Consider the following 24,924-nt stretch of genomic DNA (forward strand, 5'->3'; position numbering starts at 1 on the left):
TGGTTAAAGCGTTGGACTTTCAGTCTGAGGATCTGGGGTTCAAATCTCGGTAACTGTGCCTGGTGGGTAAAGGGTGGAGATTTTTCCAATCCCCCAGGTCAACATATGCGCAGATCTGCTTGTGCCTGAACCCCCTTCGTGTGTATTCACAAGCAGAAGGTCATATACGCATGTTAAAGATCCTGTAATCCATGTCCGCATTCGGTGGGTTATGGAAACAAGAACATACCCAGCATGCACACCCTTGAAAACAGAGTATGGCTGCCTACATGGCAGGGTAAAAAGGGTCATACACGTAAAAGCCCATTCGTGTGCATACGAGTGAACTTGGGAGTTGCAGCCTAGGAACGAAGAAGAAGAAGAAGTTTTTTTCAGTCTGTCTATCTGTCTCTTCGTTTCAGTCCATGTCCTGATGTTTTTTTCATTCTGTGTGTCAGTCTTTTCTTTTCATTCATTCTTCTTCTTCTTTTTTTTTTTTCAATAGAATCTTTCCTCCCTCCCTTTCTAGTATCACCCCACAACGACCCCCCCCCCCCCCCCGTCCCTCCCTCCACCACTCTCATGGCAAGAGTTGACCTTATTAACCCTGTTGCCTTCCCACCTTAGTTTAAGTCAAGTTGTCTTTGTCTTGTTTTTCAGTGCTGGGGTTTTTGTCTTAGTGTTGTGGAGGTGTCCGTCTTTTTGGGGTTTTTTTTTTTCTTTTTTTTTTTGGTCATAGAGGGGGTGGTGGGGTGGAGTCCTGGTTTCCAATCTTGCTTGATTGTTGTTGTTGTTTGTTGGGTAGTTTTGTTGTTGTCACTGTTGTTTTTTTTAATTGTCATTCATTCCTTTCTGACTTGACTTCTGATCATGGTGTTGTTGCAGGAACGGCGGGATTTCTCTTGTTGTTGTTGATCATGTTGTTATTATCATCAGTTCAGTTCATTTGCTCAAGGAGGCATCAGTGTACTCAGACACATCCATACACGCTATACCACATCTGCTAAGCAGGTGCCTGACCAGCAGCGTAAACCCAGTGTGTGCATATGTGTCAAGCTTTGGTGGAATAAATAGTTTTCAAAATAAGTGAATGAATAAATGGATAATGAATGAATAAATAAATAAATAGAAGAATGAATAAATTAACAAATAGGTAGATGAATAAATACATGAATAAAAGAAAATATAGAAAAAAAATATATAAAGAGATGATAATAAAATAAGTAAATGCCTATGTAAAAAAAAAAAAAAAAAAAAAAAAAGATAACATAAAAATGATGGTAATATTAATGATAATAGTGAAAACAAGAATAATTAAATAAACAGATAGTAAGTAATTTCTCTCGTTGTTGCTGGTGTTATTATTGTTGTTTTTAGCATCATTCTTTTCTACCTGACCTGGCTTCCTGAGTGTGGTGTTGTTGTTGCATTTATTGTTGCTTTTTCCTTGCTCACTCGACTTAGTCTTGTCTTTTGCGGCAGTGTTTGCATTTCTCCTGTTGTTGGTGGAGGTGTTCATGTTGTTGACTCACTTGTGTAAACAAAGTGAGTCTATGTTTTAACCCGGTGTTCGGTTGTCTGTGTGTCTGTGGTAAACTTTAACATTGACATTTTCTCTGCAAATACTTTGTCAGTTGACACCAAATTAGGCATAAAAATAGGAAAAATTCAGTTCTTTCCAGTCATCTTGTTTAAAACAATATTGCACCTCTGGGATGGGCACAAAAAAATAAAAAATGAAGCCTAATTATATGCAAACTGCATTTACTGTTATATTTATATTTTTTGTATTCTCTAAACTTGGTACTTTGATCTGATATTCTGACCCAACAACAAGAGCAGTCATTATTATCATTTTTTGTTCAAACAGGAACTTCTTTTGCTAAGCATGGAATTTTTATTTATTTTGCAAACGTTTTGGTGCAGGTAGTACAGAAGGGAAATTACTCTGTAATTAATGCTAGGGGACTTAATTTGCTTTAAACTGATCTTTCTCATCTTAAACATTACATTTTGAAATTATACTCAGTACATAAAAAGCTTGGATTTTTTTTTTTTTTTTTAAGTGTATCACAAGTGAGTCTTGAAGGCCTTGCCTCTCTTGTTTTATTGTTGCTTTGTCCTGCCTTACTTGACTTGGTGTTGTCTTTTGCAGGAGCGCCTTGATTTCTCCTGCGCCATGTTCGGGCCAGATGGGGGGCTGGTGGCCAATGCCCCCCACATCCCCGTGCACTTGGGCGCCATGCAGGAGACCGTGCAGTACCAGGTTAGGCTGGAACCGACCCGGGCTGACAGGTGGCCTAGTGGATAGGTGTTCGGTTTTTCAAGTTTCACCGTCTTCTTCTTCTTCTTCTTCTGATTTTTTTTTTCTTCCTCTTCTTTGTCTTGTTCTTTTTCTCCTTCTTCTTCTTAGGCTGGAACCGACCAGGCTGACAAGTGGTCCAGTGGATAGGTGTTCTGTTATTTCTGTTTCACTTTCTCCTTCTTCTTCTTCTTCTGTTGTTTTTTTCTCTCTTTGTCTTTTTCTTCTTTTCTTCATCTTCTTCTTCTGCTTCGTTTGTGGGCTTCGACTTCCATGTTTACTTGTATACACAGGTGTGCTTTTGCATGTATGACTGTTTTTACCCCCCGCCTTGTATGCAGTCGTACTCCGTTTTTGGGGAGGCCTGTTTCAATTTCTCATCACTGAGCTGGAACAAATCCATTTACACTACACAGCATCTTCCCCCGTCCTTGTAGATCATGAGGTTCCGGACCTTCCGACCATCTTCACCTCCTGGTGCAACATTGCCATGTTTTTCACTTTCAGTTTCAGTTTCTCAAGGAGGCGTCACTCACACTCACTCACTCTCACTCATTCCCTCGACTGCTGGGGTCGTTGGGGGGACATGAGGAAGATGTCATAGCTCGCCACGCCGTTCTGTTGGCAGCTGTCATGAGGAGATCTGGCATCGTCATTTTGGTCCATTCCTTGACGTTGTTGGACCAGTTCTTTCTCTGCCGCCCCCGTCTGCGCCCTCCCTCTACAGTCCCTCCCTCTACAGTCCCTCCCTCTACAGTCCTCCCTCTACAGTCCCTCCCTCTACAGTCCCTCCCTCTACAGTCCCTTGCAGGATGGTTTTGGAGAGGGTGTTATGTCGTATGACGTGACCAAACGTCACTGCGTTCAGACAAATCCATGTACGCTGAACCAAATCTGTTAAGCGGATGCCTGACCAGAAAGCATAGCCTGATAACACATTCAGTTAGGCGTTGAGTGCATGCATGTGTAGTTGTGTACCTATCAGGGTTGGTCGCCTGGGGACAACACTTATGTTGCCATGGGTTCTTTGTTCAGTGCGTCAGGTGCGTGCTGCACACGGGACCTCGGTCTCATCCAAATGACTGGACGCTCAGTGTGGTTGTGGGGGAAAAGGGTGAGAGTGAAGATTCGAACCCAGACTCTCACAGTCTCTTCGTATTGGCAGATGAACGTCTTAACCATTCTGCCACCTAATCTATATCTTACTTTCAGGAGAGAGAAAAGATTCAGATTGGTGGTCTCTCTGTCTCACACACACACACACACACACACACACACACGCACACATGCCTGACATTCCCAGTTTATGAACTGCATTGCATGATCTGTGTGTGTGTGTGTGTGTGTGTGTGTACATACATAGTGTGTGTGTGTGTACATAGTGTGTGTGTGTGTGTGTGTGTGTGTGTGTGCATGTGTATTGTTCATGCATGCATGATGCAAAAGTTGCTATCACCACTTTAGAAACTATTTATTTTTATAGTATATAATTTCTCTGTCTGTCTGTCTGTCTGTCTCTCTCTCTGTGAAATATGTATATGTACACACATCACACACACACACATAGATATATATATGTTTGTATATATATATGTATGTGTTTATATTTATAGATAGATAGATGATATGTGCACAATATGTGCACACCTATCTCTCAAGATATACATATATGTAGATAGATAGATATGTATGTGTGTGTATATGTGTGTTAAAAATGTTGCATACTGTATTATATTACAGAGAGAAAGAAAGAGAGGGTGAGAGAGGGCGGATATTTATACCAGTGTGAGTCTGTTAGATTAAGTGCTTATTGCAAGTGAGGCTTGAAGACCTTGCCTCTCTTGGTTTTTTGACTCACTTGTGTAAACAAAGTGCGTCTATGTTTTAACCCGGTGTTCGGTTGTCTGTGTGTGTGTGTCCGTGTGTCTGTGTGTCCGTGGTAAACTTTAACATTGACATTTTCTCTGCAAATACTTTGTCAGTTGACACCAAATTTGGCATAAAAATAGGAAAAATTCAGTTCTTTCCAGTCATCTTGTTTAAAACAATATTGCACCTCTGGGATGGGCACAAAAAAATAAAAAAAGAAACCTAATTATATGCAAACTGCATTTACTGTTATATTTATATTTTTTGTATTCTCTAAACTTGGCACTTTGACCTCTTATTCTGACACAACAAGAAGAGGAGTCATTATTATCATTTTTTGTTCAAACAGGAACTTCTTTTGCTAAGCTTGGAATTTTTATTTATTTTGCAAACGTTTTGGTGCCGGTAGTAAAAAAGGGAAATTACTCTGTAATTAATGCTAGGGGACTTAATTTATCACAAGTGAGTCTTGAAGGCCTTGCCTCTCTTGTTTATCTTGACAGATGCGCAGTTTGGGTGACAGTCTGAAGGACGGTGACGTGATTCTCAGTAACCACCCCATGGCAGGGGGCAGTCATCTACCTGACCTCACTGTCATCACACCGGTCAGTGATCTGCTGGATGCCTTGCTTTGTGGGCAGTGTGTGTGAATAGAATAGAATAGAATAGAATACGTTTTATTGTCATAAAACCTTAAAGTTTATAAGACACAATGAAACATAAACATGAGCATATTAAGAAGAGAAACATTCATGAACAAATTTCGCCAGCCTCGGCTGTATATCTGTTAGAAGGATCAATTCACTAGGCTTTGCATTTGGACGACATATATCGATTAGGAATCTGTGTCTGTAAGTATTGTACTTTACACAATTGTCTAAAAGGTGAATCTCATCTTCTAAACTGTTACAAGTATCACACAGTCTTTGTTCTTTCGGTGTATTTTTATATCTTCCCTGTGTGTGTGTGTGTGTGTGTGTGTGTGTGTGTACATATGTGTGTGTGTGTGTATGTGTACGTGTGTGTGTGTGTGCATGTGTGTGAGTATGTGAGTGTGTGTATGTGCATGTGTGTATGTCTGTGCATGTACATGTGTGTGTGTGCGTGTTGTTGTTGTATTATTATTGTATTATTCTTTATTGTCACAACAGATTTCTCCGTGTGAAATTCAGGCTGCTCTGCCCAGGGAGAGCGCGTCGCTACACTGACAGCGCCACCCATTTTTTTGTGGGGGTTTTTTTTTCGGCATGCAGTTTTATTTGTTTTCCTATTGAAGTGGATTTTTCTACAGAATTCTGCCAGGGACAACCCTTTTGTTGTCATGGATTCTTTTACGTGCTGCACACAGGACCTTGGTTTATCATGTTGTCCGAATGACTAGCATCTAGACCACCGCTCAAGGTCTAGTGGAGGGGGAGAAAATACTGGCGACTATGGGATTGGAACCACTGCGCTCAGATTCTCTCGCTTCCTAGGCGGACGCGTTACCTCTAGGCCAACACTCCACTTATTATTATTGTCATCATTATCATTATTATTGTCATCATTATCATTATTATTGTTATCCTCATCAACGGCATGCAGGTGTTCCACAAGGGGGAGGCCAGGCCCGTGTTCTACGTGGCCAGCCGGGGTCACCACGCTGACATAGGGGGCATCACCCCGGGCTCCATGCCCCCCCACTCCACCTCCATCCGCCAGGAGGGGGCAGTGTTCAAGTCCTTCAAGCTGGTGGAAGGGGGCGTCTTTCAGGAGAAAGGTGAGTTCCAGGGAGGGGCTGGGCTCTCGGGGCGGGGGGAGGGGGGGGTCAAATTCTGTGAAAAAACAAAACAAAAACATTCTGGTGATGTCAAAACTTTCAGTTTGAAGCATTTCAATCACTTCAGCAGTGGTAAAAGCCACTGTCGTGATCTAGTTTGCTCCAAAAATTTCCAATTGTATTGCCGGCGATGCCATTTTCAATACATATGCAGATTAGCTTGTCGTGTGGCGTCCTGAACTTGCTGGCTCGCTGTGGAGTGTGTTGTTACGAAATCTCATGAAGAAACCTTCCATTCGACCCTTGACATGTTCACAATGCCCGGTGTAGCTGCTATTGTTATGCTACCCCATGTGGAAAACGTGGAAAAAAATGTAATTGTCGAAACCGCTATAGCATTCTGTCGTCCGGAACGCTACCTTACATCAGGAACGTTATAGCGTTCCATTGTCCAGAGTGAGTTAAACAATAACGTTCAAATGTGAAAAATAATACTTAAATAAAATGTCTGCAATCATCAGTGTGTGTGAAAGGTCATGAAACAAATTCCTTCTCTTTTTCTCTTTTGTGGTTTAAATGTATGTAAAAGTTTCAGGGGGGGTTTGTTTGTTTTGTTTTTTTAAATTTTGTCCTTTAGAAGACCTGTATGTACCATGTGTATTTGTTTGGGTGCAGAATGAATTGATAATCTGTTTGTTGTGACTGTTATTTCTCAAGTTCAGTGTGTGATAGGGTTCAAAGGTGAGCTCATGTTCGTGCTTCCTAGCTGTGTTATTTCTCAAGTGACAGTGTGCGGTTTTTTTTGTTTTTCAAGTGAATTCATATGATATTTTGCTGTGATTGTTTTTTTCCATCTCAAGTATAAGTGTTTGTGTGTATGGTTACACTTACAATTGTATATGTCTGGTTACAAGTGAATTCTTGTGATACATCTTGTGACTGTTTCTTTCTGAAGTATCTATGAGCATTAGGTTGTACGGTTCATCGTTGTGCCGTCTGTTTCACCTGTGTCATTTCATAAGCACGAGTGTGTGTTTGTTTAAAACAAGATCCATGACAGTCTGAAAGAGAGCGTGATAATATAAAAGCAAAGAACTTGATGAACAATTAAAAAGATTGTTATGAAAAAAAAAAATGTATGAGTGCCTTTCAAAATCAAAGGTTGGGAGTTGAAAGTAGCATAGCCTTTCACAGCCGTAAAGGCAGTGAATTCACGTTCACCGTGTCACGGGTTCGGCACAGAAAGGCTGGGCCCTCCCCTCCCCTCCAGCTGCCTTTGCCTTCCCTGACCAAACTCAGGTACCCATTCACACCTGGATGGAGTGGGGAACATTGGAGAAAAGCACATTTCCCAAGGACCCAACGCCATGCCAGTTTCAGTTTCAGTTTCAGTAGCTGAAGGAGGCGTCACTGCGTTCGGACAAATCCATATACGCTACACCACATCTGCCAAGCAGATGCATGACCAGCAGGCTTAAACCAACGCGCTTAGTCTGGCCTTGAGAAAAAAATAAATAAATAAATAATAATAATAAAAAATAAATAAATAAAAATATATAAATAGATAAATAAATAATAGATAAATACATAAAGAAAAGAACTACTACTCATGATAATAATATGTATAAGCACAAAAACTTGATGAAGTCAACTATAAGCGTACAAAAAAATAATAATAATAGAATTTAAAAAATAAAATAAATGAAGAAATAAATAATAATAAATTTTTTTTTAAAACAAAAAAAACCCGCTATGCCAGTCACTGGTGATCACTGGATCCTTTATTTCCCAACTCAAACTAGGTGTACGATGGCTCAGTGGTTAAAACGTCTGCCAGAAAAGGTGACTCAGTCCTGACATGGTGACCACCCTGGAGGCACAGGTTCAAACCTGCTGAGGACCAGGAAATAAAAAAGAAAAGTTGGCAGTACAAGGGCATCCAGGCCTGGGTGCGGCCCGGCCCCCTCAGAGTGTAAGGAGTTAAGGGCTGAAACACTTGACTGAGGGGGGCTTCTTCTCTGAAGACCTTGTACTGTCCAGCTCTCCCTAGAGTTTCTTATCACTGCGACTAGCGCCTTATAATAGTAGCATTAAAAGAAGATGGCAAACTGGTAAGGTCTGTGAAGGTCTGGGTTCAAATCGCAGCACTGCCACTTTCTCACAAGTTTGACTGGAAAATCAATCTGAACGTCAAGTTATTTGGATGAGATGATAAACCAAGGTCCTGTGTGCAGCATGCACTTGGCAAGATCAAGAACCCATGGCAACATAACTGTTTGATGCTTGAAGAACACGTTGGGTTATGCTGCTGTTCAGGCATTTACCTAGCAGATGTGGTGTAGGCATTCGTTGATCGGGGTCAATCATGGGTGAACGTCCTGTTCATCGTGGCAATCTGTTCATCTAGGGCAGCTTTCGCTTAAGGCTGTAGAGGCCAATGTGGGAATAACAGTTTCTGCCACAAAGGTTGCACCTGTGTGTCGTATCTTGTCTGCTGGAGCTGTTGCACTTTTTTATGCGTGCTGGCTTGTCTGCCGCTGCATTCAGCAGTTTCTCTTCCCCTGTCTTTAGGTGTTGGTTCAGGGTACTTCTCCACTTTGTGCAGTCAGCTGTGAGGTCCTCCCAGGACAAGGTGTCAGTGTTGAGTGCCTTCATATCTCTCTTACAGATGTACTTACAGCATTCATGGATTTGTCTTTGTCTGATTTGTCTGAATGCAGTGACACTTCCCCTAGAAACTGGAACAAGTTCAAGATATTGTTAAAAAAAAATATATATATATATATATAAATTTTTAAGTTGTGGCACTGAAGGAAGCTCTTGATGATGTAACAGCGGTGACGGAAGCATTCATGGCACCAGGAAAAGTGGAAGGCAGCAGTGGAACTAGAAATCTCCAGGACAACCTCAGTGACCTCCGAGCGCAAGTGGCAGCCAATCAGAAGGTGAGAGAGGATTTCTTTTCATTAGCTGATACTTATACAGCCTCTGTCTTCAGTCAGAGACAAAGCTGTCAGTGTTTTACAAACACAGAGTTCTTTGATGCTTGCGTTGCTCCTGCCTGTGGTCAGAGACCAAGCTCTAAGCGTATCACAAAAAATCATTTGTTGCGCTACATAGCGCCGATCTTCAGAGACCAAGTTGTTACTTACTTTTTACTTATGCCCATCGCTCCCGGTGGAGCATAGGCCATCGATGACTCCTCGCCATCGCACTCTGCTCTGGGCTGTTCTGGCCATTCCAGTCCAGTTGGTCCCTTGCTGCTTCATCCTCTGCCTCAGTGTCTCAGACCAGGCTGTAGACGCTGTATAAACATAGAGCCATTTAGCATAACAGGCTGCCTACCAGGGTAGAGCTGACTGACGGATGCCTTTTGGTGCTCATTCTTTTGGTGTGTCACCGAGTCAGGCTTCAGTCACACACACAGTATATTAGAGTGGATTCCTAAATACAGGACTTTGCCATGGACAGCTCTGTTGTTGTCATGGCTTCTTCTGGGGCACAATACCGAGCGATTAAAGCGTTGGACTTTCAATGCAAAGTTCCCAGGTACAAATCTGTCATGGCGCCTGGTGGGTAAAGGGTGGAGATTTTTCTGATCTCCCAGGTCAACAGATGTGCAGACCTGCTAGTGCCTGAACCCCCTTTGTGTGTTCACGCTCACAGAAGGTCAGATATGCTCGTTAAAGATCCTGTAATCCATGTCAGTATTCAGTGGGCTATGGAAACAAGAACATACCCAGCATGCACAAAAATGGAGTATGGCTGCCGATACAGCAAGGTAAATAAGCAGAACAGTCATACACATTACACGTTAAATGTTACATGTCCATATGAGTGTCAATGTGTGCATGACTGAAACCTGATCGAATGACACAGGAAATGAATGATGAGTGCCCAGTGGCAGCTGTCAGTCGGCTCTACCCAGGTAGGCAGCCTGTTGTGCAAATGACCCCGTGTTTGTAAAGCACATAGAGCTTGGTCTCCGACCAAGGACAGGCACTGTATAAGTATCCAGATGATCATTCCTGGCCACTGGCACGTGTACTTTGCTGTCTTCCCTCCCTCCCTCCCGCCTGTGCATGTGGCTGTGCAGTGTGAATGAAATAGAATAGAATACTTTTTATTGTCATAAAACCAAGTTTATAAGACACAATGAAACATAAACATGAGCATATTAAGAAGAGAAACATTCATGAACAAATTTTGTCAGCCTTGGCTGTATTTCTGTTAGAAGGATTAATTCACTAGGCTTTGCATTTGCATTTGGACGACATAAAGTCATATATTGATTAGGAATCTGTCTGTAAGTATTGTACTTTACACAATTGTCTAAAAGGTGAATCTCATCTTCTAAACTGTTACAAGTATCACACAGTCTTTGTTCTTTCGGTGTATTTTTATATCTTCCCTGTTCGATTTGTAAGTCATGGGCGCTGATTCGTAACATGGTCAGTGCTTTCCTGTGTTGTGTATTTGCTGTATTCTTATGTGTGTGTCCGTGCTTGAATGCCTGCAGTCCTTGCTACTGCATCGAGTGCTTCATGCCGGCAAACAACACATCTTGTGGTTTGGACTGTGGGGTGTCATCACCCTGACGAAACAACCACGTCTGGAAGCACACTCAGTCCCTTACTTCTTCTACAACCCTGCCTCATACCTCCCAGTTCACTTTGCATGTATGAAATATGAGAGGGTGGGTCTGGGGGGGGGGGGGGGGGGGCAGACAGACAGAGTGGTCAAAAGTTGTTCGTATAATTAGTAACTTTTTGACTCACTTGTGTAAACAAAGTGAGTCTATGTTTTAACCCGGTATTCGGTTGTCTGTGTGTGTGTGTCCGTGTGTCTGTGTGTCCGTGGTAAACTTTAACATTGACATTTTCTCTGCAAACACTTTGTCAGTTGACACCAAATTTGGCATAAAAATAGGAAAAATTCAGTTCTTTCCAGTCATCTTGTTTAAAACAATATTGCACCTCTGGGATGGGCACAAAAAAATAAAAAAGAAGCCTAATTATATGCAAACTGCATTTACTGTTATATTTATATTTTTTGTATTCTCTAAACTTGGCACTTTGACCTCTTATTCTGACACAACAACAAGAGGAGTTATTATTATCATTTTTTGTTCAAACAGGAACTTCTTTTGCTAAACATGGAATTTTTATTTATTTTGCAAACGTTTTGGTGCAGATAGTAAAAAAGGGAAATTTCTCTGTAATTAATGCTAGGGGACTTAATTTATCACAAGTGAGTCTTGAAGGCCTTGCCTCTCTTGTTCTTTTATGTAAAGCGCCCTAAGCTCTTAGAGAGAAAAGGCAGTACTATAATAGAAATATACATTATTATTATTATCATTACTACCATTATTATTATTATTGTTTTTATTATCTCTCTTTTTTCTTCTTTTTACTTGAATCAAAACCCTCTTGGCTGAGAGAGTGGGGACGTGATTTGGGCAAGACACTCTCCACTGTTATAAAATTCTTGCTTAGATAGTCGGGACAACAGTTGCCTCCTCTGCTGTCCTTATGGTCTTAGTTGGACACAGCTGACTATCATACATACATACGTACATACATACATACATACATACACACACACATGCAAACCTACCTACCTACCTTCATACCTTCATACATACATACATACATACATACATACATACCTATGTACATACCTACGTACATAATACATATGAACATCCATCCATCCATCCTGACATACATCTTCTTATTGGTAGTAGTAGTAGTAGTAGTAGTAGTAGTATTCTTGTTGTTGTGGTTGCTTTTTTTTTATTGTTATTATTTATTGCTATCAAGTATCATTACTATCATTGCAGAGCTGTTTGTGTTTTGTGGGTTTCAGGGTATCCGGCTGGTGAGCGAGTTGATCGAGGAGTACACGCTGCCCGTGGTGCAAGCCTACATGGCCTTCATCCAGGTCAGGCAGCCTCTGCTGTGGGGCAGTGGGCAGGGGGAGGATTGACTGTGGCAGAGGATGGACTGTCATGTGGGCAGGGGGAGGATTGACTGCAGGGGGAGGGGATTGACTGTCATGTGGGCAGGGAGAGGATTGACTATCATGTGGGCAGGGAGAGGATTGACTGTCATGTGGGCAGGGAGAGGATTGACTGTCATGTGGGCAGGGAGAGGATTGACTGTCATGTGGGCAGGGGGAGGGGGAGAGGATTGACTGTCATGTGGGCAGGGGGAGAGGATTGACTGTCATGTGGGCAGGGAGAGGATTGATTATTATAACAGTAGCTGTGCATTAAGACTGATCAATTATTTAAGAACTGAATTGACTGGGGTATAAAACTATTGCGGGTTCTAAGAGTTTTCAGTCTGAGAAATTGGTAGCGTCACCCTGAAGGTAAAAGTTCATAATATTTTGATAGTATATGGCTGTCATGGCTTATGATCTGTGTTGATTTTTGCTTCGCCCATCGTTTGTGCAACTCATTCTAAGGTTCTTGTTTGATACCAACTATTTTGCCAGACACATTTACAATTTTACTCAATATGCTCTTGTTCTTCACATTTAATGTTCCATACCAGCAGATAAACGAGAAGGTTAAAACTGATTCAATGAAGCAGCGATAAAAACTGAACAATTTTGGGATTGACCTGAATGTTTACACACACACACACACACACACACACACACACACAGAGGTAATTACACGCACAAGCGTTCGCACGCACACACACACACACACACACACAATCCGATTCTCTTTCCAGTAAAGCAAACACAAACACTCACCACCTTCCATACACTGACAACAACAAGATGCCAACAAACCAGTACACGCCAACACCGCTGTCCATCATCCAGGAGAACGCAGAACTGGCGGTACGCGACATGCTGAAAGAGATTGCCCAGAAGACGCGTCAAGTGACGGGAACGACACGCTTGACCAGTACTGACTTCATGGATGATGGCAGTCCCATCAGCCTCACGGTGGACATCAACGAACAAGAGGTATGCTGCTGTAATTTTCAATGAGCTGTATGATAGTTAGTCATGTCCAGCTATGACCATTACAACAGCAGAGGAGGCAACTGTTGTCCTGACTCACTGGGCTAGAATTTGATTAAAGTGGAGAGTGTCTTGCCCAAGTTACATCCCCACTCTCTTGGCCAAGAAGGCTTTAGGACAGTCAGCGTTAGGGATGGTCCCCAAAGGCCAGCTAGCTCTCAAGGCTGCAGCACTAAGAGCCAGTGCTATCTGTGAGGTGCTTCTGTATACAAGGCACAAACCCTAAATTTTTTTTTTTTTTTAAATTCATGAGAAATCCTGGGATAAGGGGCATTCGTGTATTAGGCACTGTTTAATTTTGATCAACCTGGCAAAAGTTGGAAAAATAATTTCATACCTAGCAAACTGCAGCTGAATGAAACTTAAAAAATGAATTCAGAAGTTTTCATTAGTTTTTGTAATGAATATTCCAGTAACTTTTCACAAGATATTGATATTTTCATACTCTTCAGTATGGAAGATCAAATTGAGCACCAATTAAAAAAAGATATATATCATGTGTTTGCACATGTGAGTAACTTCATGTGTAAATAGTTTCCATCTAAAGATTTTTTTTTTATCAACCCCTTTAATGCCAGGGGGAAAATTGTTGAAAGTGGTGTTTCAAGTCATGAAATGATATCCAAAACAATAAGCCTAAAAGTGAGAAAATGGTCAGGAGATATACCACTCTAGATAAACTGCTTGAATTTTCAGCCTTCCAGAGTTAATTTCCCTTTTTCTGATGACGTCGCCAGTGAGGTCACTATGCACGTAGGTGATACATCTTATGGCACTCAGGGGGGTTTAAATGATAACAGAAAACTAAAAAATTTCACCCCAAGGCCTGATCAGCATGATGGATTTCTGTGAAGGTCCAGTATCTGCTCCTTTTATCTTTTTCTGACCAGCAGAGGTGGTGTGGCATGGGTGATTAGACTGCACTCTCTGACATCTCCTTGACGGGCGCAACAGCCGAGTGGTTTAACCCTTTGAGCCCTGACCAACACTTTACTGGTGGCAGAGAAAAATGACATAATGCCCAGCCACCGGTTGAGCGGTGTGTAAACACTTGAAGTGTGCAGAGTCTCAACCTGGCCCGTCAGAGCAGAAATCAGGGACAAAACGTGCGAGAAAACAACTGTACACAACGCAGCAAGTAATTGATGATTTATTGGAAGTAGAGTATGACAATGATTACTCTGATAGTGAGGTGGAATTCGAATCGGATCGTTTTGCTACAGATAGTGATGTTGAAAATGAATCTGAGCATGCAGAATCAGTTGATCAAAGGAGGCGTGTCAGGTTGAGACACTGCACGCTTCATGGTAGAAATCGATCTTTTTTATCCAAAGCACAAGCACAAAACACAGTGAGGGGGCGCGGCAATGTTGGTACTGCGTTCGCTGGCGTCGGAATATTACGGTTTTTCTGATTGGCTCTTCAATATAAGTCAACCAATAGCAAAACACGACACAAGTGTTTACGCACCGCTCAACCGGTGGCGAGGCATTATGCCACCCCTCCCCACCACTGGTAAAGCAGTGGTCAGGGCTCAAAGGGTTAAGGGTTGGACTTTCAATCTGAGGGTCCCGGGTTCGAATCTTGGTACCAGTGCCTGGTGGGTAAAAGGTGAAGATTTTTCCGATTTCCCAGGTCAACATATGTGCAGACCTGCTTGTGCCTGAACCCCCTTCATGTGTATACGCAAGCAGAAGATCAAATACGCATGTTAAAGATCCTGTAATCCATGTCAGCGTTTGGTGGGTTATGGAAACGAGTACATACCCAGCATGTACACCCCAGAAAATGGAATATGGCTGCCTATGGGTAAAACTGGTCACCCACGTAAAAGCCCACTCATGTACATATGAGTGAATGTTGGAGTTGCAGCCCACAAATGAAGAAGAAGAAAAAGACACCTCCTTGAAATTGAAACTCCATTGATAAAAAAATTTAAAAAACGTCTCTACGTCTCACCGTACAGGGCACGGCTGTGTTTGACTTCTCCAACTCTGGCTATGAGGTCCACGGGAACTGCAACGCTCCAAGGGCAGTCACTCTGTCAGGCCTCATCTACTGTATGCGCAGCATGGTTGGGCATGACATCCCCTTGAACCAGGTAAAAACGTCGTTCTAGTGCAAGTGTTTTTGTGTTGTCCCGTTTTTATGTTTTTCTTCTTTTTTCTTTTTTTTTTTAATGCCCCATCATCTGCACCGTTTTAGTGTCATTACTGAATACTCCCACACCCAGCGCCCCCAACCCCCCCCAACCCCCCGACCCCGCCCCCCCCCCCCCTCCACACACACACACACACACACACATGCAACCAGGTTCATCGGCTACAGACTCAGCACCAGCACCAGAACTGTCAGTCAACGTTAGGTTGCCAAGAGCCCACACACCAGAGGAGACCTCGCACTGCTACTTTTGGAGTAAGTTTGGTGGTGTTGGGTATGATGCCTTCAGTTATGTTTTTTTTAAAAATTTTTATTGTCTTGTTGTTTGCAAAACAAATCGTACATGCGTCAGCGCTAACATCATTAGTGGCGTTTTGTATTTCCACATCTACACCCACCTGCAGCACCATCAACACTTCAGAGCCCAGACTGGGACCCACACAGTGACCCATCCATAAAGGAAAGGATTAAAAAAAAGATAAAAAAAAGAACCCACCGTGTGAAAGCTACGTGAGCTCATCTTCGCTCTTTACGAAAGGAGAAACAACAACAACAACAACAACACATATGAATTTTTTTTCTCATCCAACCTTCTCCTTTCTCGCTCTCTTCAGGGCTGTCTCAACCCCATCCGCGTCAACATTCCTCAAGGGAGCTTACTCTGCCCCTCGGAGCAGGCGGCGGTTGTCGGGGGCAACGTGCTGACGTCTCAGCGTGTGGTGGACGTGATCCTGCGAGCGTTCCAGGCCTGCGCCGCCTCCCAGGGCTGCATGAACAACATCACCTTCGGGGACGAGTCGCAGGGCTACTATGAGACTGTCGCAGGCGGAGCTGGCGCTGTGAGATTGTTGTGTGTGTGTGTGTGTGTGTATGGGGTGGGGGAGGTTGTGTGGGTGTGGTGTGTGTGTTGGGGGAAGGGTGGGGGAGGTTTGTGGGTGTTTGTCTTGGTGTTTTAGTTGTTGTTGTTTGTTTGTTGTTGTTTTTTTGGGGGGGTGGATGGGGGGGTATGGGTGTGTTTGTGGGGAGGGGGGGAGGGGAGATGTTTGTGTGGATGTGAGTTTTTGTGTGGGGGTGGGGGGGTGGTTGAATGTGGGGATGTGGGTTTTTGTGGGGGGGGTGGGGAGGTGAGGGTGATTTTTGTGTGTATTTGTGGGTGGGTGTGATGTTGTTTGTTTTTTTTTGGGGGTTTTTTTGGTGAGGGTGTGCAGGTGTTTGCGTGGTTGTGCAGGTGTTTGTATGGGTGTTTGGTTGTGCAGGTGTTTGTATGGGTGTGTGGGGTACGGGTGTTTGTTGGGTGTTTGGGAAAGAGGGCATTTGTTTGGGATTTTGAGGGAATTGTTTGTGTGTGGGGAGATGTTTGTGGTGGGTGTGGTGGGGACTTGTGTGAATGTGGGAGGGGTGTTTGTGGTGGGTGTGGAGGGGGATTTGTGTGGGTGTGGAGGGGGATTTGTGTGGGTGTGGAGGGGGTGTTTGTGGTGGGTGTGAAGGGGGATTTGTGTGGGTGTGGAGGGGGATTTGTGTGGGTGTGGAGGGGATTTGTGGAGGGGGTGTTTGTGTGGGTGTGGAGGGGGATTTGTGTGGGTGTGGAGGGGATTTGTGGAGGGGGTGTTTGTGTGGGTGTGAAGGGGGATTTGTGTGGGTGTGGAGGGGGTGTTTGTGTGGGTGTGAAGGGGGATTTGTATGGGTGTGGAGGGGATTTGTGGAGGGGGTGTTTGTGTGGGTGTGAAGGGGGATTTGTGTGGCTGTGGAGGGGGGATTTGTGTGATTGTAAGGGCTGTTCACTACAAACAAATGTGCTTTTATAATTGTGCCATTGTATATTTGTATGTGTGTATCTTTTTATATATTTTGTGCCTTTATAGAGAGAGAGAGAGAGAGACGCTTTTTGATGCTTCGACACTTTAATGTCATTGGCCATGAGGTTCTTATGACATGTGTGAATGCATCAACATACTTTCAGTTCATAACAAACCATGATAATAAACAAATGAAATGGTGAAAGTAAATAATGAAACAAAACAAAGTTCCTTCTTTGAAGAAAAAAAAGATAGTAACCAACAGGCCAACCAACACATAATAACTCCTTTCATTCATCCATCAGTGCACCGTGGAACAAATTCCAACACTGGCTACACAAGAAAACTGTCAAACCTATCTGACCATGCAGTTATGCTTGTTGTGTTTTTTGCCTGATCTTCATAGCTTCTGATATCAGTTTTGTTATCGAGATAATCACCTCGTGATCTTCCGATGTTAACATGCTGAAGAGATCTTCTCTTTTTGTAAAATTTTTTTTTCAAAAACCACACATTTACTTCTCAAATAATCACATGTTTTTCAATCGAACATAAAATGAATTTCTTCATCAACTGTGGAGTTACACAAAGGACATGGAGAATTTGTGGACGTACCTGGCATAAACCGTTTTTTGTTGGCGCTGATGACTAAAGCCAAGAGTTCTTGATTTAAATTGGGCAAGCATTGTATGAGAGAGAGAGAGAGAGAGAAAGAAAGAGAGAGAGAGAGAGAGAACTGCAAGTCTTTGTTTTGTGCTTTGTTTGTGTCAACTTCAGGGCCCCTCCTGGCATGGTCGCAGTGGCGTTCACTCTCACATGACAAACACCCGCATCACAGACCCCGAGATTCTGGAGCGACGGTCAGTTTTCTGCTGTGTTGTGTTGTGTCTCGGTCCATATAACACATGTTGTTCTGTCTGGGCTCTGAGAACATCTGTAGCTGTGTCTCGGTTCACAGGGCATCTGCTGTTGTTGTCTTGGTACATAGAACATCTGTTGCTGTGTCTCAGTTCATAGAACATACGCTGTTGTTGTGTCTGTGTTCATAGAACGTATGTTGCTGTCTCAGCTCTTATAACATCTGCTGTTGTTGCCTCTTGGTTTATAGAACGTGTGTTGCTGTGTCTCGGCTCATAGAACGTCTGCTGTTGTTGTGTCTTGGTTCATAGAACTTATGTTGCTGTGTCTTGACTCATAGAACATCTGCTATTGTTTCATCTTGGTTTATAGAACGTCTGTTGCTGTGTCTCGGCTCATAGAACATCTGCTATTGTTTCATCTTGGTTTATAGAACGTCTGTTGCTGTGTCTCGGCTCATAGAACATCTGCTATTGTTTCATCTTGGTTTATACAACGTCTGTTGCTGTGTCTCGGCTCATAGAACATCTGCTATTGTTTCATCTTGGTTTATAGAACGTCTGTTGCTGTGTCTCAGCTCATAGAACATCTGCTATTGTTTCATCTTGGTTTATAGAACGTCTGTTGCTGTGTCTCGGCTCATAGAACATCTGCTATTGTTTCATCTTGGTTTATAGAACGTCTGTTGCTGTGTCTCGGCTCATAGAACATCTGCTATTGTTTCATCTTGGTTTATAGAACGTCTGTTGCTGTGTCTCGGCTCATAGAACATCTGCTATTGTTTCATCTTGGTTTATAGAATGTCTGTTGCTGTGTCTCGGCTCATAGAACATCTGCTATTGTTTCATCTTGGTTTATACCAGTCAGTTCCTGTGTCTCAGTTCATAGAACACCTGTTGTTGTGTCTATTATTGTGTGTCATAAAGAGTCTGTGATTGTGTCTTGGTTGATAGAACATGTGGCATTGTGTCTTGGTTGATAGAATGTAAGTTGTGTCTTGGTTCATGGAATGTCTTTTGTGTGTCATAGAGTGTCTGTTGTTTGTCTTGGTTCGTAGAGTGTCCATTGTTGTGTCTTGGTTCATAGAACAGTAGTTGTTGTGTATAAGTTCGTAGAACATCTCTTGTTGTATCTTTGTTCATTGAACGTCTTTTGTATGTCATAGAGTGGCTGGTGTGTATTGTTCCATCAAGTGTCTGTTGTTGTGTCTTGGTTCATAGAATGTCTGTTGTGTCTTGGTTCATAGAATGTTGTTGTGTCTTGGTTCATAGAATGTTGTTGTGTCTTGGTTCATAGAATGTCTGTTGTGCCTTGATTCATAGAATGTCTGTTGTTGTGTCTTGGTTCATAGAATGTTGTTGTCTTGGTTCATAGAATGTCTGTTGTGCCTTGATTCATAGAATGTCTGTTGTTGTGTCTTGGTTCATAGAATGTTGTTGTGCCTTGGTTCATAGAATGTCTGTTGTGCCTTGGTTCATAGAATGTCTGTTGTGTCTTGGTTCATAGAATGTCTGTTGTGTCTTGGTTCATAGAATGTCTGTTGTTGTGTCTTGGTTCATAGAATGTTGTTGTGTCTTGGTTCATAGAATGTCTGTTGTGCCTTGATTCATAGAATGTCTGTTGTTGTGTCTTGGTTCATAGAATGTTGTTGTGCCTTGGTTCATAGAATGTCTGTTGTGCCTTGGTTCATAGAATGTCTGTTGTGTCTTGGTTCATAGAATGTCTGTTGTGTCTTGGTTCGTAGAATGTCTGTTGTGAGTGCCTTTTAGAATTATGGTGACTTGTTTTAGTTTGCTGGGGGATTGCACATGAGTGTATGCTATAAATGAATTGTAATGTTTTGTTTTGAATTGTATTACTTTTTGTCACAACAGATTTCTCTGTGAAATTCGGGTTAGTCTCCCAGGGGAGAGCGAGTCACTGCAGTGCAGCACTACCCATTTTTCCTCTTTTTTTTTCTTTTTTTTCTTCTGATTGTAACTAGGGACAACCCGTTTGTCACTGTAAAGAACTGGACCTCACTTTATCATTTCATCTGAATGACTTGCGTCCAGATCATCACTCACGGTCTAGGAGAGGGGGAGAAAATATTTCACGTTTTGCAAAGTGATGGGGTTCCATAGAAATCAAGGAGGTTGCTGTATAGCTATGGACATGAGATGAGACCCCAGATTTTTTTTTTTTTTTTTTTTTTTGTAAGGAAGCATGCATTTATTACAATTAATAACTAACTTTCCTGCATACATGATAATTATTACTATTATATCTATATAGTGCTGAATCTTGTGCAGAGACAAATCAAAGCGCTTTCACACCAGTCATTCACACGCATGCATAACTCTGGAAAAACTGAAGACAAGGAAGAGGCAGGGAAGGGAGGCTATTTTGGGAAGAGGTGGGTTTTAAGACCAGACTTACAAGAGCTGAGTGCAGGGACCTGACGAAGAGAAAGAGGAAGTTCATTCCAATTGCAAGGTCCAGAGACAGAGAAAGAACGGTGGCCAGCAGTCGAGTGTTTGAATCTGAATACGGTTCTTTCACATCTTCGTTGGACGCATCACCCCCCCCCCCCACCCCCACCCCCCACCCACCCCCTCCCCCACTGCACTGTTAGGCTCCATGTGTTGGTCGGTGGTGGCAGGTACCCTGTGGTGCTGAGGTGTTTCCACCTGAACCCTGGCACGGGGGGCGGCGGGGCCTTCACTGGAGGGGACGGAGTGGTCCGGGAGTTCCTGTTCCGGAAGCCCCTCACCCTGTCGGTGCTCACCGAGCGTCGGGTGTTCGCTCCCTACGGCTTGAAAGGTCAGGGTCGCTTCAGACTATAAATGAATAAATGCACTCAGGGTTTTTGCTTTCTGTGTGTTTTTGTGTTGTGTTGTGATTACTCTTTAGTCTCAGCAGGTTTTCCTTGTGTGAAATGTTTATTTTACCTATTATTTTGTTATTTACTTGTTTATTCATTTATCTATTTATTTATTCTTTTATCTTTATTTCATTTCATTTTATTCTAATTTTGTGCAAGGCCTGACAAAGGGCATTGGGTTGTACTGCTGGTCAGGCATCTGCTGAACAGATGTGGTGTAGGGTATATGGATTTGTCCGAACGCAGTGACGCCTACTCGAGCAACTGAACTATGTGAAATTCGAGCTGCTCTTTCTCAAGGGAGCGCACATGGCTACAGTTCAGCGCTACTTTTTTTTTTTTTTAATTTCTGCTGTCCAGTATCAAAGTGGATTTTTCTACAGACTTTTGCCAGGGACAACCCTTTTGTTGCCGTAGGTTCTTGTACGTGCTCTTAAGTGCATGCTACAACATGGAACGTCGGTTTATTGTCTCATCCGAATGACCACCCAGCCACCACTCAAGGTCCAGAAGAGGGGGAGAAAATACTGGTTAGTGTGGGATTGGATTCTGTGCAGTCAGATTCTCTCACTTCCCAGGTGGATGCCTGACCACCAGGCCACCAGTCCACTGTTTCAGTTTCAGTTCCTCCAGGAGGGATCACTGCATTTGGACAAATATATATATGAGGAGGGACGCTCACTCAGTGTGGCTAAGCCATCATTGTCGTTAGTAGGGGGCTCAGTAGATGGTGTCCTAAGTACGTTAAATCAGAACAGGCACCACTGAACACAACCAAAGTAACTCAGCAGCAGTGCAGGGTCTCCTCTGGTGTGTGGCCTCCTGGCGACCTAACATCGATGGTGGTTCCATGCGGACTGCCGACAGTGGAACTGTGACGGACGAACCCGGGTGTTGCCGTGTATGGGGGGGATCTAAATGAGCAGATGATGCAGATGATGGGGCAGCAAAAAACAACAACAAAAAAACAAAACATACATGCTGACCAGCAGCATAAGCCAGTGCGGCTTGTGAGGCCTTTGTCAAGCGCAGTCTGCACACAGAACCTCAGTTTATCGTCTCATCCAAATGACCAGACGCTCAGTTTGGTTTTCCAATCAAACTTGGGAGAGAGGGCAAGATCAGGATTCAAACCCAGACCCCCACAAACACTGTTATTGGCAGATAAGAAGTGTCTTAACCATTCTGCCACCTTCCTTTCACCACTCCGCTGCTCAATATTTGTGCTTGCGTGATAATGTTCTAGGTGGCAGAAGGCTTCAGATGCTTACCTGCCAATACAGTGTCCATGAGGTGGTGATTTTTTTTTCCATCCCAGTCTCACCCCTTCTCCCAGGAAAAATCAGTATCTAGTCATTCAGATGAGATGAGATGATAAACCGAAGTTGCAGCACGTGTTTGACGCACTGAAAAAGAACCCACAGCAACAAAAAAGAGATGTCCTCTGTGGCGAATTTCTGTTAGGAAAAATCCCCCTCTGATAGGCACACAAATGTTACATGCATGCACTCAAGGCCTGACAAAGCATGATGGGTTATGCTTGCTGATCAAACGTCTGCCTAACAGATGTGGTGCAGCGTACATGGATTTGTCTGAACACAGTGACGGGCGCAATAGCCAAGTGGTTAAAGCGTTGGACTTTCAATCTGAGGGTCCCGGGTTCGAATCACGGTGATGGTGCCTGGTGGGTAAAGGGTGGAGATTTTTACGATCTCCCAGGTCAACATATGTGCAGACCTGCTAGTGCCTGAACCCCCTTCGTGTGTAAACGCATGCAGAAGATCAAATACGCACGTTAAAGATCCTGTAATCCATGTCAGCGTTCGGTGGGTTATGGAAACAAAAACATACCCAGCATGCACACCCCTGAAAACGGAGCATGGCTGCCTACATGGCGGGGTAAAAACGGTCATGCACGTAAAAGCCCACTTGTGTACATGCGAGTGTACGTGGGAGTTGCAGCCCACGAAAGCAGAAGAAGAAGAAGTCTGAATGTAGTGAAGCCTCCTTGAGAAACTGAAAGTGAAAGTGAAAAACGTGACAATGTTGCACCAGGAGGTGAAGATGGTCGGAAAGGCCGGAACCTCATGATCTACAAGGATGGGAGAATCATCAGTCTGGGCTCCAAAACATCCATCTCTGTGGGTGCTGGGGTAGGAATTCTTTTTTTATTATTATTAATTTCTAGTGTGTGTGCATGGTGTGTGTGTGTGTGTAGAGTGTATGTGTGTGTCTTTGTGTGCAGGGTATGTGTATGAGGTGTGTGTGTGTGTGTGTGTCATTGTGTGCATGGTATGTGTATCTAGTGTGTCATTGTGTGCAGGGTGTGTGTATGTGTGTGTCATTGTGTGCATGGTGTGTGTATCTAGTGTGTCATTGTGTGCATGGTGTGTGTATGTGTGTGTCATTGTGTGCATGGTATGTGTATCTAGTGTGTCATTGTGTGCATGGTGTGTGTATCTAGTGTGTCATTGTGTGCAGGGTGTGTGTATGTGTGTGTCATTGTGTGCATGGTGTGTGTATGTATTGTGTATGTGTGTGTCATTGTGTGAGTGATGTGTGTATGAAGTGCGTGTGCGTGGGTTATTGTGTACATGATGTGTGTATGCGTGGGTTATTGTGTACGTGGTGTGTGTATGTAGTGTGTCATTGTGTGTGTGGTGTGTGTATGTAGTGTGTCATTGTGTGTATGTAGTGTGTGTATGTGTCATTGTGTGCATGGTGTGTGTATACAGTGTGTATGTGTGTGTCATTGTGTTCATGGTGTGTGTATGTAGTGTGTCATTGTGTGCATGGTGTGTGTATGTGGTATGTATGTGCGTGTTATTGTGTACATGGTGTGTACATGCACTGATGTAGTGTGTATATGTGTGTCCTTGTGTGCGTGGTGTGTCTGGGTTACACTGCTGGTCAGGCATCTGCCTAGCAGGTGTGGTGTAGCGTAATACATGGATTTGTCCGAACGCAGTGACGCCTCTTTGAGCAGTTTATTAAACTGAACGGTCAGTTAGGCTTTTGGCAACCTGATTTAAATTTACGGTAATTATCCCAGCGTGTTTTCGCAGGACGTTTTCCGCCTGGAGACACCAGGGGGAGGGGGCTTTGGACAGACAGAGGACACGGGGGATTCTACCAACGGTACCACCCAGCAACAACGGGGCGTCAAGAGAAAGTCCACAGCGCGTCTCCCGCCGTTCGTGGAGCGAGGAAGCGTCTATGACTACAAGCTGGGGCAGGAATCTGCCTAGGGTGTGAACTCAGGTGTCGGGGGGTTTTTTGGGGGGGGTTTTTTTCTTTTTTTTTTCTTTTTAAATTGCTTTATCTGGAGTTTTCGGAACGGTTTCTGGCTGTTAAACAGAATTGGATCCATGGAGTTGTGAATAATGTCAGGTTATGGTGTTTTTTTTTATCTGATTCAGTGAGGTGTGAATACTTTCAGGTGATATTTACCTGTATTCCGTTGAATGTATTGTTTTGGGAGATATTTGTTCAAGGTCTGTTTGCTTGTATCTTTCATGGGCAATCACTTTGCAGATTTTGGTGTTCAATTCAATGAATTCTTTTTTTTTTCTCTTTTTTTTTTTTTCTTTTTGATCTGGCGTATGTTTGCTCTACATGCTCATCTGTCTCTTCCTTTCCTTCTCTCTTTCCCACCACCCTCCCTCTCCCTCTGTCTCTCCCTTTCCTTCTCTCTTTCCCACCACCCTCCCTCTCCCTCTGTCTCTTCCTTTCCTTCTCTCTTTCCCACCACCCTCCCTCTCCCTCTGTCTCTTCCTTTCCTTCTCTCTTTCCCACCACCCTCCCTCTGTCTCTTCCTTTCCTTCTCTCTTTCCCACCACCCTCCCTCTCCCTCTGTCTCTTCCTTTCCTTCTCTCTTTCCCACCACCCTCCCTCTCCCTCTGTCTCTCCCTTTCCTTCTCTCTTTCCCACCACCCTCCCTCTCCCTATGTCTCTTCCTTTCCTTCTCTCTTTCCCACCACCCTCCCTCTCCCTCTGTCTCTTCCTTTCCTTCTCTCTTTCCCACCACCCTCCCTCTGTCTCTTCCTTTCCTTCTCTCTTTCCCACCACCCTCCCTCTCCCTCTGTCTCTTCCTTTCCTTCTCTCTTTCCCACCACCCTCCCTCTCCCTCTGTCTCTCCCTTTCCTTCTCTCTTTCCCACCACCCTCCCTCTCCCTCTGTCTCTTCCTTTCCTTCTCTCTTTCCCACCACCCTCCCTCTCCCTCTGCCTCTTCCTTTCCTTCTCTCTTTCCCACCACCCTCCCTCTCCCTCTGTCTCTTCCTTTCCTTCTCTCTT

General features: G+C 43.5%; 1 protein-coding gene across 1 annotated transcript in view; it reads left to right on the forward strand.

Moving 5' to 3' along the window:
• The window catches only part of LOC143300419 (5-oxoprolinase-like), a 70,765-nt gene extending 46,360 nt beyond the window's left edge, over nucleotides 1-24,405 (forward strand). The window contains exons 21-32 of the mRNA XM_076614064.1: nucleotides 2,135-2,245; nucleotides 4,654-4,755; nucleotides 5,735-5,909; nucleotides 8,745-8,854; nucleotides 11,778-11,852; nucleotides 12,750-12,896; nucleotides 14,920-15,054; nucleotides 15,728-15,952; nucleotides 17,687-17,769; nucleotides 20,409-20,569; nucleotides 22,686-22,783; nucleotides 23,696-24,405. Coding sequence (XP_076470179.1) covers nucleotides 2,135-2,245; nucleotides 4,654-4,755; nucleotides 5,735-5,909; nucleotides 8,745-8,854; nucleotides 11,778-11,852; nucleotides 12,750-12,896; nucleotides 14,920-15,054; nucleotides 15,728-15,952; nucleotides 17,687-17,769; nucleotides 20,409-20,569; nucleotides 22,686-22,783; nucleotides 23,696-23,878 — 1,605 coding nt within the window. The 3' untranslated portion in view covers nucleotides 23,879-24,405. The remainder of the gene's footprint in view (nucleotides 1-2,134; nucleotides 2,246-4,653; nucleotides 4,756-5,734; nucleotides 5,910-8,744; nucleotides 8,855-11,777; nucleotides 11,853-12,749; nucleotides 12,897-14,919; nucleotides 15,055-15,727; nucleotides 15,953-17,686; nucleotides 17,770-20,408; nucleotides 20,570-22,685; nucleotides 22,784-23,695) is intronic.
• Nucleotides 24,406-24,924: the final 519 nt, after the last annotated feature.

This window comes from Babylonia areolata, chromosome 26 (assembly GCF_041734735.1).
Source record: "Babylonia areolata isolate BAREFJ2019XMU chromosome 26, ASM4173473v1, whole genome shotgun sequence".
Lineage (NCBI taxonomy): Eukaryota > Metazoa > Mollusca > Gastropoda > Neogastropoda > Buccinidae > Babylonia > Babylonia areolata.